Here is a 16761-nt window from a genome sequence, read left to right as displayed (position 1 = left end):
ACTCACTGAGACCACTTTGTAACAATAAACCTCCATCAATTATGTAACACTAGTAATCTTTTCTACCATGCAAGTGTTGCTGAGTAACAGATATTTTATTTTAATTAAAAAAAAAACCCAAACCCATAATGCTTTTGTTTAACAGTAAATTTATTAGCCCTGGGAATTACTGCAATTCTACCCATCTGCTACACACAGGCAGACTTACTCCTAGAATATGCAGTCCATAGCTGAAGTTTGAAGTGATATTCTTATCCCAAACCCCAAAGGTAGTTTTAAATCCCTAGACAAGGTATGCATGCTTTTCCTTCTTTAGCTACTCATTATAAACTGAGTGTTAATTGTTTACATGAGATCAGTTTATGTCTACCACAGAAGAAGTAAATATAAACTTTATTAGCCATAACTGTTTAAGTACCTCAGCCAATCTGAAGTTAGTTTTCTACATGAAATACTGGTGCCTGAGGATTCCCCTCTCATACACTGGCACATCAACATATATGTAAGATAAAAATGCAACAAAACCAAGGCAAAGTTTTGAAGAAAGCATCTTGTTGCAAGAGGTGCAGTGCTAGTGCTGTCTGGAGTTTTTCAAGAAGCTAGTATATACAAGAACACTAATTATTCTGGGAATTTATCACCAATATCATCTCAGTACATCCACACTTCCTTCCTCTCATCCAGAAGGCCTGGACAATTATAAAACTGTTAATGTAAGAATATAGTAAAACTTTTCATGGTTTCTTGGTAAGAATTTTAAACAATTTAGTCCTCTGTATTTTAGAGGATTAAAACTCAACTTATATAACTTGCTCTTTTTTTCAGCATAAACGGAAAGCACCCTATGTAAAGGGCAACCCCAGAGTATTTTTCTGCTGCAGAATCTGCTGATGCATGTGTACTGACTAAAAAAAAGGCTCACTCTTGACTCTTGGAAGATGTTAACTACGGCAGACAGCAACTGACTTCCACCTGAGAATTTTTTTCATGTCCAAGAGATTAGTAGTGCTACTTTCAAAGGCAATTCCTGAATGAGAACACACCCCTCTAAAACAAATACTGGGTAACACCACACTCAAAAGCCAAGCTTTATCAGTTGCATTTTGTTATCCTTCGATTTTCCAACGCATATCCACTGCTGCACTGCCGCCTTCTAGTCACCGTAACTGAAAAAAGGAAATGCAAGTTAGTACACTCTCAGAAACCAAGAGACAGACAAAAAACCTAAATAATCTTCTGGTTGATTGTTTTTATATACAATGTATACATTAGCATTATATTCAATTTCTCTCAACAGTATGAAAATACATCAATAGCTAACTACAATAATCAAAACTATCTCAGCACTACTTGCATTAATGCACATTTCTTGTACAACACTGTCTCCAGAGCAAGTGCTAAGTAAAGCCTCTGCAATTCCTGTGCATATCCCCCTCTTGCCTACCACAAAATCCCACTAGCTCTTGACCATCTCAGCATGATACTCAGGAGTCCTGTAATAAACTGGCATATACACTGGTACTAATCTGTAAGTAATGATGTGCAATAAATTAAATAAAACTTGTGATCAAGAAAAGGTAAACAGCTTGCTGAATTAGTACAATTACGTCCTTTTTACCTTTCCTGCCATGTAGTCAGTTAAGTTCCATTTCCTGCTCCCAAAACTAACATTGTCACCATGCCTGCTAAGAATTTGGAAATGTTTATAAGCTGCAGAGTAGGCTGAGAAAATGTGCTTTTATCTCTCATATCTTTATTAATTACAACATGGCCCACTACCACCAGTAAGTGACAAAACACATCTAGTGAAATGAGAAAAAAGCACTTAATTTTTCCAAAAGAGAGCAGCTTTTTCACTTGCCAAGAGTAATCAACCTTCCGCTTCCTAGCTAATACAGAGGAAATTAAGCTAACATGGCACATACATACAAAAAACTTGGAAACATTCTGACACAACCTATATGATGATCTGGCAAAAACTTTTAAAGTCACCTAGGATGCTGCATATTAAAGACAGCATTCCATCTCTTTATTAGAGGATTCATGATCTGCATAAGCTTCAAACCGCAAATTTAAAAATTGACTCCTGCTAATTTTTTGCAGGTTGGTGGGGGAGCAAGGGAGAAGAGCTTACTTTTAGACATATTTCCCTAATCTACTTTGGTGCCATACTACTGACATCAGTGATTTCTGAATGAAAAGTGATTTCTGAATGAAAAAAAGCTAGGTTTTTTAATCTTTAAAAAGACACCTACAGTTCAAACAGTGTCCTTTCCAGTAGGATTTGTGGTTTAAATATTTCAACAGTCACACTTAAGAGGAATGTGAAGTGAAGATAAGGAAAGTAACGCTTTTTTTGTTGGTTGAAATGTTATCAAGTGACAGAAAAATAAAAAGTTGGTCAGGTAGCAGCTTTTATTTAACTATATGCTTTCTTTGACTCAGAACAGAAAATACCTGTGATGCTTCTGTATTTGATCTGCAATACAATCCAGTACCCTGAAATAAAAGCATATGTTTTCTTCTTTATCAAGGTAACAGTAGCAATTTATCAGGCATATTTACAAAATACTACTGGCATATTCCAACAAAAGCATTGCACAGATACTTAAGTTGCTGTGACTCTAAAAATAAACTGTAAGCCAACTCAGATTACAAACATCACACAGTATGCAACAGAACCTATCTTTCACACAAAATGGAACTTCCCTGAAATCAGTGACCATGTGTCAGATGGACAACACTGAACCAACTACAGCTTTTTCTTTTCACCATTTCAAAGTTGGTTCTCAAAAGCAGTATTTAAAACTAACAGCAAAGTATGTCCTTACATTTACAGAGTACTTTGAAAACTTATTAAAAAATTACATAAAAAGTACACACACTTCTTACATAAATACTTCCCTTGGAAAAGAGATTTATCCTTATCCTTCACTACTAGATTTTAAGAGATTTTGAACACATTAAAGTTATTTACTTTCTTTTAAAAATTATTACTTAGTAGAAAAGTTTTCTGAAAAGCTGTATCAGCATGACAGCCACTACCACTTTTTGTTTTCCTGGTGAGTTATCAGAGAAACAGAGACAGTCACTCTTCCATGTGAAGTCTGAAGATAGTTGTTCCTACATCTGCTTGAAAAATAATAGAGTAGCCTTCAAAGTCATGAAAAACAGCTGACCTACAAAGTTTTAAACCACTCTGGAGATGCCTGGAAGTCTGCAATTTAATCCAAGGACCTCTGCAGAGATTAATACCTAATCAAAGATTATACTCAGTATAATCATTAAATTGCATGTTCCGCACATTTAACAAGACTGATCAAATGTCTGTACTGACATTTATTATACCAATTTAGATTTTTATGGTCTGGTCTTATGAAGATTCCTAGACTAAGTACTCTCTGCAGCATGATTTAAAGTGCATCTGTAATCGTATTTTATGTTCAGCCATGCCCAAATTAGACAAACTTCTGCACATGAGAAGTCTTTCACTGTCATTCCTAACTTGGTAGGCTTAAAAAGCCTACTTAAACCCCCTCCTCCAAAATTCAAACAGGAAGTTGAAAATATTATTTAGCTACCAAGAATGTCCATCCACATCTATTAACACAGAAGCACCAGAAATCTTCCTTCCAGCTATTACGCTAGTATATTTACCTTATGTATTGCTACATGCACCACTCGTCTCTGCCATCAACACAGATGAACCAGCATTACTTCAGTGGTATCTTCTAGAAGTTATCACCCTGCAATCGAGAGAACATACAACAAATTGAGAAAAGTACATTTTACAGCACATGTCAACCTATAGTGCTTCCCCCCATTTCAAAAAAGTCACAAGCTTGGGTTTGCAGATTATTCTGTTGCAAGTTTTACTACTTCTCTTTTAAGTTGTGGAGGATTCACTGGCTTGGAATGGAGTGGAATGGCTTAGTGATAGGTTGCATGGCTTATGGATTCTCATTCCTTTTCAATGGTGCACTGCCACGTTAAATCCATAAGTTGAACGACAAAATTTACTGAGGACTAAACAGTAGTACAAAGCTTTTAGGTTTGTGCTTTTTGGTTTTTTAGTTGGAGGTCTTCATGTCTACTATATTCAAGAGCATCTTTTGAACTTCATGGCTTTACCTGAGTCATAACAACTTGCCACAGGTTCTGCCACATGTACTAGACATCCCTGTAACGCAGTGTCAAACTAAACAGAGTCAGGCATCCAACTAAACGTCAAGTTTGCAATGGCTTGCTTCAAACTCCCAATAGCCGAGCTGATATTTGTCAATCTAAATCAATTCCTGATTTCACAAGGCTTTAATTTTGTTTAATATAGTATAGGCAGCCTCTTTAAGCATCTTCACTGAAAAATACCGGGCACAAAATACCCCCTCCCAACCCTACTTGGCAATATTCTGTCTACAGTGAGCTGCATTATGTCTTTAGTTTCAAAATTGGTGCCATAAATGCTTTTATCCAAGAAGAAATGTTGAATTTGGAGAACTCCTAATGTATTGAAGTATTTCTTTTCCTTTTTTTTTAACATCTAGACAGCACTTCCATTGCCATAACGTGCAGCTTGTCTTACTGTACTAGAGGAAGATAACTTGGTTCAATTTTGACTTAGACTGAAAAACTAGTTTGCTTTGCTTACCATCTTTGCTGTTTCACAGGCATTTGATGCTTTAAATCAGCTGTGGAATGCTGAAAGATTCACTTGTTTTTATGAAGCCATAAGCCTTTGAGAAGTTGGAGAGAAAGACTTCTTTGCTTATCTTATTTTCTCCTTTGGAATCAAAGATGTTCCTTTAAAAGTGAAACACTACAGAGTTGCAAAAATTTGAAACAGTATGAGTAAGCATCGTTTTGCAGCTTCTTTGATGGAATTGGTCAATTTTTTTTTATTTTTACAGTATTCTGTAGCTGACTTACATGTACATGATTTATTTGGAGGGGAGATCTTTTCAAACTCCCCATGAAACAGTAGGAAGGCAGAAAACAGCATTATCCACTTGCTTTTTCGGGTTAAGTGGATGATATCCTCTATTTTTCTTTACACAAGGATCTGAAGGCATTTTGTACTGGGAACACTGTGACTTCAAATTCTAGGCAAAACTGAACTTTGTGTGGAATATCCCCACCACCCTCCAAATCACAAGCAATACTTTGTTTAAGAATGAGATGCTGAACATGTAGAACAATCCATCTCCATGTTAGATGGTTGGATGTTGTGTGGAAGATCTTAAGAACTGCTTGTTCCATTCATGAGGAAAATCAGATGGGAAGTGTGGCATTTCAGGGAAACTTTACTTTGAAAATTACAACACTAGTACACAGCTCAAGTTTTATACATTTAACATCTGCTTTTTGAAAGAAATGTTAACAATTTTGAAATGAAATTAAACATTGGTTTAACTTTTCCTCACAAAAGCATAAAAGTCATGGAGGGGAAAACTTAACAGGCAACAATAAAAAAAGGTAAAAACAACTTTTCCTCTTAGTAGTCCTCTGGTAGTAAAGATAGAACAACTTGCACTTTTCTTTTTTTTTTTTTTTGAGAAGTAATCTGTCTTGGTCCAAAAGTTTAAGAGTGTTTTTAGTATCTGCTTCTGCCTCCACCTCTATCAGATCTGCTTCCACCACGGCCACCACCTCTGGGTGCTCCGCGGCTTGAACTACTGTAAGAATCACGAGGAGGTGGATAGCCCCTTTCCATGGATGGGGGAAGACCCCTGTCTTGTCTTCCAACACGATCACGGCCACTTGAGTAGACATCACTTCTGCTGCTTGAGTAACTTTCTCGGCTTCCATATCCATCTCGTGTGCTGCCGTAATCATCATATCGACTGCTTCCACCATAAGATGGCGGGGGCCCTCGTGCAGGTGGAGCACTACGTGAGTTACCTGCAGGGTCAATGGTCAGGTAATATGGCAACACCATAAGTTATATATAACAATTTCAATCTGAATTTACAGAATTGCTGTATTAAATGTTTACTGCTACTCTTTTTTGTATGTATTGAGATGTTCTTAACAATCTGCCATGTTAATGGTATTTAAAGTGGGGATTGCATATCAGGCAGTGAGTGGATTTAAAGACTCTGAAGGAATGAAGACGGTGTTTATTCAGGCAGGCTCTTTACTGGGTATTCCAGAACAGCTTGTTATTTTAGAGAAGAAACTCAGCCATATTTTCCAGAGATAGTTGCAATTCTGAACTGTAGACTTTGCTTCTTTAGCTTATAGCTTATTTAACAAGATGATCAAATGATAACCAACAACTGCACTTTCACTGTAAGGGGAAAAAAAAGTGTGCCACTTCCCCCTAAAACACAAGCAACCTAGTAAAAGTCAGATTTTATGACACCTGTACAAATTACTACATGATCCTCAAAATGGATTCTTACCATAACTCTCATATGAATCTCTGTAGGAGCCTCCACTTGGATGATCCGAGTAGTCTCTGTCACGTCCACCACCGTATCCATCACGATCACTATAGGAGGAAAGACTACTAAGACTTAGTACAAATCAGTGGGATTCACAGAAAGACTAAAATGTCAGGGAGAAAAATCCAACAGTAGGTACCTATATCCCCTAGAGGGGTATTCGTCACGTGAACTGGAATGACCATAATCACGATACGCATAGTCTCGTGGAGGTGGCGCATAGTCCCGTGTATCCCTGGAACTGGGATAATCTCTGCTTGAATAACTACAAAGAACAAGAAATTGAGATGTTAGCTATATGTCACACATCAAAAGATCGGGGATCAAAATCCTTCTCTGAAGAAAAAAAAAGCCAAACTAAATTAGTAAGAGAATTTACCCGTCTTTAGTGCTATAGCCATCATCTCTTGGAGACATGTAGACATCTCTTCGTGATGGCATTGGTTCTCTGCGTGGAGGACCACCATAACTGTCTCTTCCACGTGACACAGGAGCTTAAAAGAAACAGTCCAAGTTTTTAAACTTAATTAGCATTTAGCCACACAGAAGACTCCTCAGGGCAAGTAAGTATTAGCAGACTGTTTATAGCAATTTAAACATCTCTGTAGCCTACATTTATAATACTTCACACTTCTGCTTCTACAGCACTAGAAGGAACATTCTCATCAAATCACACCAAACTGTTCCAAACAGCTACAAAATGATATTGGTATGAAGACAACTGATAGATTAGAAAAACAACACACTATCCCACAGCAGATTTAAGTTAGAATCAATGATTTGCAACAGTTCCTGAAGAAAGACTACGGTGCTACAGCTGACTAAGCAACAAAATAATTCAGGAAGTCCTTACCTCTTCCTCCCATACTACTGCTACGCACTGGTCCTGAAGGTGCAGATCTTTTAGGTGGAGGGCCTCCACTTCGTGGAGGTGGACCTCTCTTCATGGGAAGTGGCCCTCGAGAAGACCCTAGAAGGATAAGCCATGAACCAACTTGTTATTTCTGTGATATTCACCTGTATGCCCCTAAAGCCTGAACTACAATAACCTAGGCACTGCTACTACCCTTATGTGATTAACAGTAAAGCTCTAAAATTAGACCTCAAAGCTTTCTCTTGTGTTTTAGCCACTACTAGATGCTACTGGCAGAGTTGAGAGCCCACCAAGGTAACTTTTCCATAGCCTAAATTCCTGTCAAGAACTGTCTTTTAGAACTTATCCAAAAGCCACAGGGTGTGACACAAGGGAGAAAGACAGCTGATACCTGTAATCACTCACAGCTTAAATGCTCAACAAGTTATTGTTCCAGAAGACAAGAGCCACCTGGGAAGATGTACTAGAGAAGATCCTCCAGAGAGGGAACAGAGGTACTACAGAGTCTGTAGAACCTAATACACAGACTCTTCAAGAGAGGAGTTTTCACTATGTCCAGGGGGGGGTTTTCTGCATTATAGCTTTTACTGTTTTACCTCAGGTGCTGCTTGCTTTTTCTTTTAAGTGACAGTTTTGTTTTGATACTGAAAAGTCTCTGAATAAATAGCTGTATCTTAAAGAATATCCAGTATCAAGTAACATACTATCCTTCCACTTCAGAAAGCTTCAACTCAACACACTACTATGTTATAGCAACAAACAAGGCTTAGCTTCCCTAACTCCCACTATGATCTGGAAGGACAAGCCCTACAATTTATTAAGTTTAGACCTCGTGCTAGTAAGAATGAAAGGCAGTTCCCTTTCCCTGGTGGAAGAGAATCGCTTTTTCAACTTGAATACCAGAAAGCTTCCTTTCTCACGTGCAGGGCAGGAGTTTTGCTTTTCTTTCATAGCCAAAAGTCAAGTGGAGTGTTAGTTGTAGAAGGGAATCTTCATATTTGAAAGCCTTTTCTTAAGGTGTACTTGCCTAATCAAAAATTTGACTAAACTGCCGAGATCATATTTCACCATTTTAATAAAGAACAAGGAGTGCACTATTCGGCCGTTTGACTTTTTTTTCCAGTAGGATTATTGTCATCTTCCAATGGGATTGTCTTGTATGTTGTCCAAGTATATAATGAGAGAGGTAAATACATACCCAAGTGACTCCCTCTTGAAGGTGGTCCTCTCGCGCCACTTCCGCCTCTTCCACCTCTAAGGCCCCTGGGAGGACCTCTGCTTCGTGGAGGGGGTGGCGGCCCACGCCTACCACCACTTTCAAAGGATGGCTTGGTTGCTTGTTCCACTTTAATTGCTTTCCCATCTAATGACTAAAGAAGAAGCTGCTTTACTTACTGCTCAGTCATGTTTGTATTTCTTAAATTAAGCCCCTCTTGCTTCACTATTACAGGGCTTCCATTTTATAAAGTTAGAGCAACTCTAGAACTGATTTCAGTCTTCAGTATTAGTCCCCATGTACTCAGCAGCATGTTGGGCCTAATTTCTACAGTACTTCATTCTTGTGGTATTGACGAAAAAAAATTACAGAGCAGCATCAGAAATGACTTTCAGTGAAAACACAAGTGTCCAATGATTACGGCAGCCCCATGTCATTTATTCTGTAAATGAAACACGATTTATGATCTCCAATTTACTTTCAATTGCCACGGACTTTTGTACCAAACTAGGACTGCACCAGTAGTTACAGGATTAAGCTGAAGATATCTTAGCTTCAGTTGGGGTTTCTGGCAATGGGGAGGCCGTTTAGTATATTTTCTTGATGTCCTGATAAAACGGTGATCACTGAAGTATTTAGAAGTAATTTCAGCATCTACAAAGCAGAGCGAGTATGATAATTCAACCCTCTTTTCTACTGTTTCAAGCTGGGTTTTCAAAAAAGGTGACTGTCACAATTTATTCTATTACTTGCTTTTCCAGAGTAGAGGTGCTTTGTGGTTTGGGGTTTTTTTTTTCCTGTTTGTCTGGGGGTTTTGGGGGGTGGGTGTGTGTGCACGTGTGCAGTGTCGTGGAAAAGTAGAAGCTTTTTCTGGAATATAGACCTGCGATAACAGGAACTCTGCAGCCAACTATTATACCTCAAATATGAGCAGGTGGTAAGACATATTGAGTAACTCAATCTAATTAATCAAATTTCTGTATAATCTTTCAGACACCACGCATTTGGTAATGATAGAGCCAAGATCACAAGCTCTACTGAAGTTCAGTTACTGCACATCTATCCTGGCAAACATGGTTTATTTACCTTTTTTAGCAGTTAAATATTTAACTCTGCTATGACAACTAATCAATTATACATGCAGGAAGTGTTGTTTATTTCACTTCTTTGCTGCAATAAATGAACATGACTGCTAGTAACGGCTTACTCTGCTGATAGTTGTTTACCAAGGTACTGAATCTTTTTTGTTCTCCACTGACATCTAGCCCTCTCTGAAATAATCCACTTTAGTAGCTCGTGTATTCTGCCACCATACATAGTTGTAGCTACTGTTTGAAAAACCTATGTATATATCCACTGGTCCAACTTGATCCATTGTAAGGAAAAAAATACTAGCAAAATCATACTGGTCTTGGCTTTGACTTAATAAAAATATTTTACTTATGGAAGGTTCCTCAAAAAGCCTTTTGGCATGACAAGCTGAAACATTCCAGGAGCAAGTATTAGTAGCTCTAATCACTGGAACTTCTCAGCTTGTATCATATTGTTTTGCCATCATCATTCGTCTGTCTCTGTCACCCTTCTCAAAACAAGAACAGTGGACTTGAAGCCTTAAGCTTTGCCATCATGACCACTGCTGTCCTCAATTTCATGGCAGATTCCTGACAGCTTATCTCAAGTTTGGAAACCAAATACCATCCCCCTCTGCTAGCATCGGTTCTGAAAACCTGGATGCTAGGTCCAAGTTCTTTCCTTTTTTATGTAGGAGGTACAGTTTTCCTTATCGTTTCTCCTCCTATTTCCTTCTGCCTTGCACTTATGCATTTACATAGGCAAAAGATAGGTTTCTTTTGAAACTGCTTTATGCAAGCAGTCTTAAAAAGCTATGCCTACATTCCAAAAAGACCTTTCATTAGGTCCAAGAAGATTCTTTTTTTGTTGTTAACCAGGAGAAGATATTTGTCAAAGTTTGTCCTGTTTTAAAGCAGAAGGGACAACTTTATTTTATAAGTTCTTATGTCAAAGAAGAAAGGTCTCATCTCACTGAACAGATAAAACTCGGACAAGCCATCTCAGAATAAGGAATTTTTTTTCCAGTGAGCCCAAAGCACCAGCTGTCAACACAAACACTCATAGTTGGTGTTTATAACCTTCATTCAGAGTGTTACAGTAGCATTTTTAGTATGATATGGGCACCATAAAGTGCAGTCACCTTGGTTCTAAAAAGCAGGAAAGTCATTTAAGATACAAGTCATTTAAGGATAATAATAGATTGGCAGGCAATCATAAAAACTCCTGTAAGTGGAATGAACAATCTATACAGCTTTGTAAGGTGAGCCAGGGAACCTTAACCAAACAATTACAGAACTGTCCTGCAAACTGTTCCATGTTCCAACAGAAAAGATGAATGAAATTTGAAGTTTTGGGAGTGGGGCAGAAATCAAGTATTCCGAAGAAATTGTTACAGAAAATTGCATGAAACTGCAACCTAACGCATTGGGCTTTCCTCTCCAATGGATCGTTTTACTGTTGATGCTGCAGTGACTCCACCACTTCTGCATGTTCCTTGATGGCACATCAAGTGGGCTTCCGTTCAGCAGATATATTCAAGAACCGAAGATCATTTCTTATTACACTGAGAGCTTCTACATATTGTATTGCTTCTTCACCAAAAGAACTGGAAACACTTTCTGTTGATTAGAGGAAGACAACCTTCTGCAGCGCTGAGTACAGTTTAGACTATTGTTTGTAGTATTTGCTTCTAACCTCTTAACACAGTCCAGCTGGCTTGGCAGGTCTACACTGGAATTAGATCTTTGGCTTGTCCCGGATGTTTCCTCTAAGGTCATATTCTCTCTTTAATTATCCATTTTGTCCTCAGGACTTAATATCAAAAGATCATGAGAACAGCCTACTGCACAGAATGTCCACTACAGACTTGCGAGTATTCACACTTGTGTCCACATAGGCACATGCATTTCATGACATCAGTACGTAGAGTTGACTACCATGCAATTAAGGTTCTTCTCAAAGAAGGTTAATAATTTGCTATGATAAAGTACTTCTAACATTTCTTCTGTGCTGCTCAGACATGTTAACATTGATCCAATTCCGCAGAGAAAGTAATTTAAATGAAAAGTCTCCACCCCCGCTCCAAAACCATTATCTCCTGACCTCTTTCTGCAGGACTGAAATTAATCTTCAACAAGCAAGCTTAGACTAGTCTATGCTTGTCCCATTTTACAATGAAATATAATTAACCCCCTTCATTCCCCCCACCCAGAAAGGAGCAAAACATTGGACATATGTTTTTCATGAACATTTGCAAAGCAAAAAATCAAGTCCGAATTTGCTCTTGCAGAATCTATCCAAGTCAGCCTCTTCTACTGGCTGCAACTTTGAATTCCATTGGATTGACAGAATGAGCAACACGCTGGTGATGCAGAACTCTTCCCCACGGCCAGACAAGTCAACTGACTCCTTACAGACTGCTTGAGCTATTGACTGCACAGTGCTTCTGCTGCTTCTTCTTAAGTGCCTGAAATTCTCATGAGCGCTCCATCATTTCCAAATGGACAGAAAAACTCCAAGTTCTGATTTATTAGAGTGATGCCTTCCCACAGCATGTTTGATGCCTTAAACATCGCTCCTCCTCAGATCTAGAATGCAGAGTCTTTTTGAGGTACAAACAGTACTTATTGTCCAGAAGGCTTTCTGAAGATGAGGACAAGAGACTACCTCATGAACATCTTCCACATCTTTCATACCCATGGTTGAACCAAGCTAGACCAGTACTGAACTGGAACTATACACAGCAGCACCTAAAGGTTTATGTTAAAAAGGTCATTCTAGGACAAATCTAGAGTGAGGATGTTCTTTTCATACACTATTTGCTGCTCAAATTTCAAAGCGGATTAAGGCACTTTTAGATTTGTAGTGTTGAAGACAGAAACCATGAGAATGATGATCCACAAGGCAGTACTTCCTAGCATTTCTTGACAGTGATGCACATCATGCATTCCAGAACATGTAGACATTACCTCAGCCACAAACATTCAATCTCATTTAGCTATTTTACTAAACATTATTTTCCTGAATGTTTCCAATGTGACTAAACACATGCCACAACATTTAAGATTTCGAACAGTTGGTGATTATTTCCAGAGGGATTTTCATTTCAAAGCTGCACTCCACAAACACTTAGGATTAGTGACTGAACTTTCAGTCTGACAATTAGCTGTTGGTGCTTCCAGTTACCTTATGTGAGGGTTCAGTGTAATGACTACTTCAGAGGAAATCAGTGTTTAAGAACTGCAGTAAACAAGTCTTCAGAACTGTAGCAAACTACACAATGAAGAAATAAATTCAATAAAAGGAGTACCTTTAAGGATGTTTAGGCTGGTACAGAAAGGACATTATCTGACTTGTCACACTCTGCCTTGACAAAAAGTACTAACTTGTTTAAAAAGGAAGGAAGTCTCCAAAGAAAGTTAACACTAATTGTCATGAGGTTGTCCTGAAGCACCCAGAAACTAAGTACACACAGCAGAAAGCCTGCTGTAACACAAAACAAGGAAGTTCTACCATTTGTGTCCACTGTGAACACTACAGCAAGCTCATTTTTCTTATTCCCAATGTGCAAATATTGGTTATGCTTTACTTACTGACTGCAATGACTGACATTTTTCTTTCTCTTCAATGTCTTATGCTAACAAGACAAATAGCTATCAAAATCCCAAGTGTTAATCAGAATCAGTAGAAGCTTCTGCACCTTACATGAATGGCATCTCAGAGACACTGCTTAGAAAGAGGCCAATGCAGCACGACCTTAACACAACCGTTCAGATTATGCATGAAAGACCAGTCTGAAATTCAAGTTAACTCAGAAGACAGCTTTCACTGCCTAAAGAGACAGCACCTCTATGAAGGTAAGCAGCTGTTGACCATTAAGTTGCAAACTTGCATCTAGCTTTTCAAACACATGCCAGAACACAGATCACAATAGCCTACAATCCTTTGACAAATTATTCTGGTATTTATCTCAGAACTTTTGCTCCAAATTCCTAGGTTTTTCTTTTTAAAGACATTACATATGCATCAAATTTTTATTTCTTCTTAAAGTCCTGTCATTGCATTGTAGGGTGTAAACAAGCAAATTCAGTTGCTAGCTAACTGCAAAGCTATTTCACATTAACTGGCAAGACACTCCTCATACATGCCAAGTAGATTGGCAATGCAACTCACAAATGTAGGCGATTATCTACAGATTACAAGATAGCGCATCAACACTCCAGCACAGCAGGGAAGTCACATCGAACCCACATTAAGGGAACCATTAAGTTTTCAGGTAAGTTACTTCCCTAAAGTGTAATTTGATTTACACAGCACTGCATTTAAATATGACAAAACAAAAACATTATAGGAGACATTCAAGAATGAAGAGCTGACTACTAAAAAGCCCTCCATCACCAATTAAAAAAAAAAAAGACAGTATAACTGACTGACAGCCAGAGTTCACTTTCTACTGCCAAACCCACAATCAGGAGAAAGTGATTCCAGCTCCATGGAGGCAGAAACATCCTGCCAAATTTGAAGTTATGGCTTGTCTCCAGGATCTTCTAAACCCCATTGTCTTTCCAACTTTTATTACTAGTTAATTTACCCCAAAGATCAACATTGCTAGTCAGTAGCAACAGCAACATATAATTGGTCTTAATTCCTACCTTTCCATTCATATCTCTGGCAGCATCTTTTGCATCTGCTGGACTCTCAAATGTGACAAACGCAAATCCTCTGGACTTGTTGGTTTCACGATCTTTCATCAAAAGGACTGCAGAAATAAAGCCAATTACTCTTTCCTGTACTTAGGCAGCAACACTTAACCTTTATTTAACCTTTTAAGCTCAGAACTTCTTAGAGGACATGAAAGCACCATCATTTCAGGCGATCAACGCAAAAAAGTCATCACAGCTATGTTGTTGCTTTTTCTTAGTATCTTAAAATAGAAAGGTTTTTCTTTTTACCTTCCACAATCCGTCCATATTTGCCAAATACAGCCTCAAGGGCTTTTTCATTAGTCTCTGTGTTCAGGCCCCCAATGAACAGTTTCCCAGGACGATCTGCTTCAACCATTTTGATTCTGCAAATGACCTATTAAAAGCATAACGTTGTTATTAACAAAACATCAGACTGCCACCGAGACTTCCACACCACCTGAGGGAATATAAATGACTTCTTTCCTCAAAAGTACAAGCAAATTGTTTTGAGCAAGATGACAATTAAGAGATATGAGGTATAAAGAACATTAAAAAAATTAAGATTTTTAGACTGAAGCAACTAGAAGTAATACTGCCTTAAGTTACTTCTTCACATTATATAGTCTACTCCAAATACATTAAGTTAACTTTAAGAAGTGGAACAAAGCACTGATGAAAACTCGTGTAAGATCAAGTAGTATTGGTGAAGTCTTTCAGGGTTACTGTCTTTTTGCCCTCGATGGTAATCCTAGCACTCCCTCCCTCTAAATCCTGCCATAGCTGTTCTAAACAATGAACTTAATATGTCAAAGTAATACCAAAATATTAACTTTAAAGTCAGCTTGGGCCAATATTCCAAATTAAGCTCATTCTTTAAAATACATGGGAAGTACGCCAAAGTTCTGGCCTACACAACGCATCAGCCTGCACGGATACCAGACCATCACCGCAGCTCTTCACACAGCAAGGCCACAGCTAGGGCCAGGCGGGGGAACTTAAAAAAAAAAAAGGCCAGAGACAAAGCAAAACCTCAAAGTGCCTGGCAAAACGCCTGGCGCCTGTGGCCAAACGTTACCCGCTTGCCTCCAGCCCCATGGCGGGAAAGCCCGCAGCAGCGTGCAAGGAGAACGTGCGCAGCTCCCTCAGCACACAAGGAGAGCAGGGACAAAGCCCCCCGGGAAGCGGGAGGCCGGCGGGGGCCGGGCCGCCCAGGAGGCCTGGGTGCGCGCGCGGCCGCCCCCCTCTCTACGCCACGAAGGCGCGCGCCGGGCCGATGAACAGGGGGAGCGGGGGGGGGTGCGTCAGACCCTCCGCGGTCTCCAGGCACCTCCACAAAATGGCGGCCACCTTTAGCAGGGACTCTTCTCCCTCCCGGCGCCAGACGACCGCCCCGGCGCGAACCCGACCGTGCACCTCAACCCCGTTTTGAACTATCCGCCCGGCCCTCGAGGCGCGGCGGCCGCCGCCCTCCCTTCGTCCTCCTCGGCATGCGGCGGCCCACGCGGCGGGACCTCGAGAAGAACCCCCCGCACCTAAAATGGCGGCCACCGCGCCTCACGGGGTTGGAACCCCCCCCCTCCCTCGCTCCGCCACAGCCGCACTGCTCCCTCCACCCTACGCAGGGCCAGACGTCCGGAGAGGCAGGCCTGCCTCCGCCGCGCCTCGCCTCGGGCCCGCAGCGGCGGGCGGGCGGCACGCAGCTCCCTCGCCCACGGGCCGGGCCTTTCGCCCCGCCGCCAACTTCCGCGGCCCACTCCCGCCCTGCAGGGCGCCGCTTTCCCCCTCCCCAGAGCCCCCGGGCCTGGAGTTCGCCTGGCAGCACTCACCTCCGCTCAGACCGAACTGCAACTGCGCAATGAGAGCGAACAAAGGCGCTGCAGGCCTTTATACCGCTGACGTCACCAGCCGGCCGGGGCCCCGGATGCACGCGGCGGCGAGCCCGGCAGGGGGAGGCCGCAGCGCTCCCTGCGGCGGGCGCGGAGCGCTCCGGCAGCTGAGCGGGGTCGGTGGCGAGCGGGCAGGCACGGCGCCTCGGCGCGGCCCATCGGAGGGCTTACGGGGCCTGGAGTACCCCGTGCTGCCTGGAGACGGGGCGTGCAGCGGCCGGGAGTGGAGTGGGGTGGGGGGGCGTGAGCCGCGATAAATGAGCGCGACTTCATCCTCCCGGCTAGGAAAGGCGGACTGCCGCCGCAGCGCTTCCCTCTTTGTCTGCCGGCTTCGCCGCTGCCGCGGCTCCTCGTCCCGCTTCCGAGCGGGATGCCCAAAGGAGCCGCTGCTTCACTAGTTTGGAAGCAAAATCACTCGCGATGGTGTAGTCTGTCAGGGTTGTGGGATAACAATGGGGTCACTTTAACTTTGGGGAAGTGTCTGTGCGGGAGGTTGACACCGTTCAGCTAAAACAGTCTTAAGGCGGTTTTAGTTAATTAATATATGTGCATGTCAATACCCCTTCCTGGGAGACTTAAAGTGAAA

At 41.0% G+C, this 16761-nt stretch overlaps 1 protein-coding gene and 1 non-coding gene across 4 annotated transcripts; both read right to left on the bottom strand.

Moving 5' to 3' along the window:
- Positions 1-377: 377 nt before the first annotated feature.
- Positions 378-16219, bottom strand: RBMX (RNA binding motif protein X-linked). Of its 3 annotated transcripts, XR_012044814.1 has the most exons (10): positions 14557-14683; positions 14257-14363; positions 8516-8687; positions 7297-7413; positions 6823-6937; positions 6583-6708; positions 6402-6490; positions 3658-3746; positions 2458-2499; positions 378-1166 (listed from the first exon to the last, which is right to left on the bottom strand). XR_012044814.1 is itself a non-coding variant. In XM_072877364.1 (9 exons), the coding sequence occupies exons 2-9, from the start codon at positions 14663-14665 to the stop codon at positions 5591-5593; spliced, it is 1158 nt and encodes a 385-aa protein (XP_072733465.1). In that variant the 5' UTR covers positions 14666-14683; positions 16116-16219; the 3' UTR covers positions 5283-5590. The 3 variants fall into 3 exon arrangements, 2 of the variants coding, with proteins under 2 accessions (XP_072733465.1, XP_072733464.1); XM_072877364.1 differs by lacking the exons at positions 378-1166; positions 2458-2499; positions 3658-3746 and adding exons at positions 5283-5898; positions 16116-16219 and having other exon boundaries at positions 6402-6505; XM_072877363.1 differs by lacking the exons at positions 378-1166; positions 2458-2499; positions 3658-3746 and adding an exon at positions 5283-5898.
- LOC140658767 (small nucleolar RNA SNORD61) lies at positions 14433-14504 on the bottom strand. The gene has a single exon (XR_012044864.1). It is a non-coding gene; the product is annotated as a small nucleolar RNA SNORD61 (small nucleolar RNA).
- Positions 16220-16761: the final 542 nt, after the last annotated feature.

The sequence above is a fragment of the Ciconia boyciana genome, chromosome 12 (assembly GCF_034638445.1).
Source record: "Ciconia boyciana chromosome 12, ASM3463844v1, whole genome shotgun sequence".
NCBI classification, from domain to species: Eukaryota; Metazoa; Chordata; class Aves; order Ciconiiformes; family Ciconiidae; genus Ciconia; species Ciconia boyciana.
The sequence above is the reverse complement of the archived record's forward strand: the minus strand, read 5'-3'. Positions and strand labels throughout refer to the sequence as shown.

What these genes read in the sequence shown, in the direction of transcription:
- RBMX (XM_072877364.1), bottom strand. Translation starts at nt 14,665, where the DNA reads ATGGTTGAAGCAGATCGTCCTGGGAAACTGTTCATTGGGGGCCTGAAC. An exon ending in CAGTAGTATGGGAGGAAGAG is followed by an intron (nt 6,938 to 7,296) that starts GTAAGGACTTCC and finishes GTTTCTTTTAAG; the next exon opens with CTCCTGTGTCACGTGGAAGA. An exon ending in TACCCCTCTAGGGGATATAG is followed by an intron (nt 6,506 to 6,582) that starts GTACCTACTGTT and finishes AAGTCTTAGTAG; the next exon opens with TCTTTCCTCCTATAGTGATC.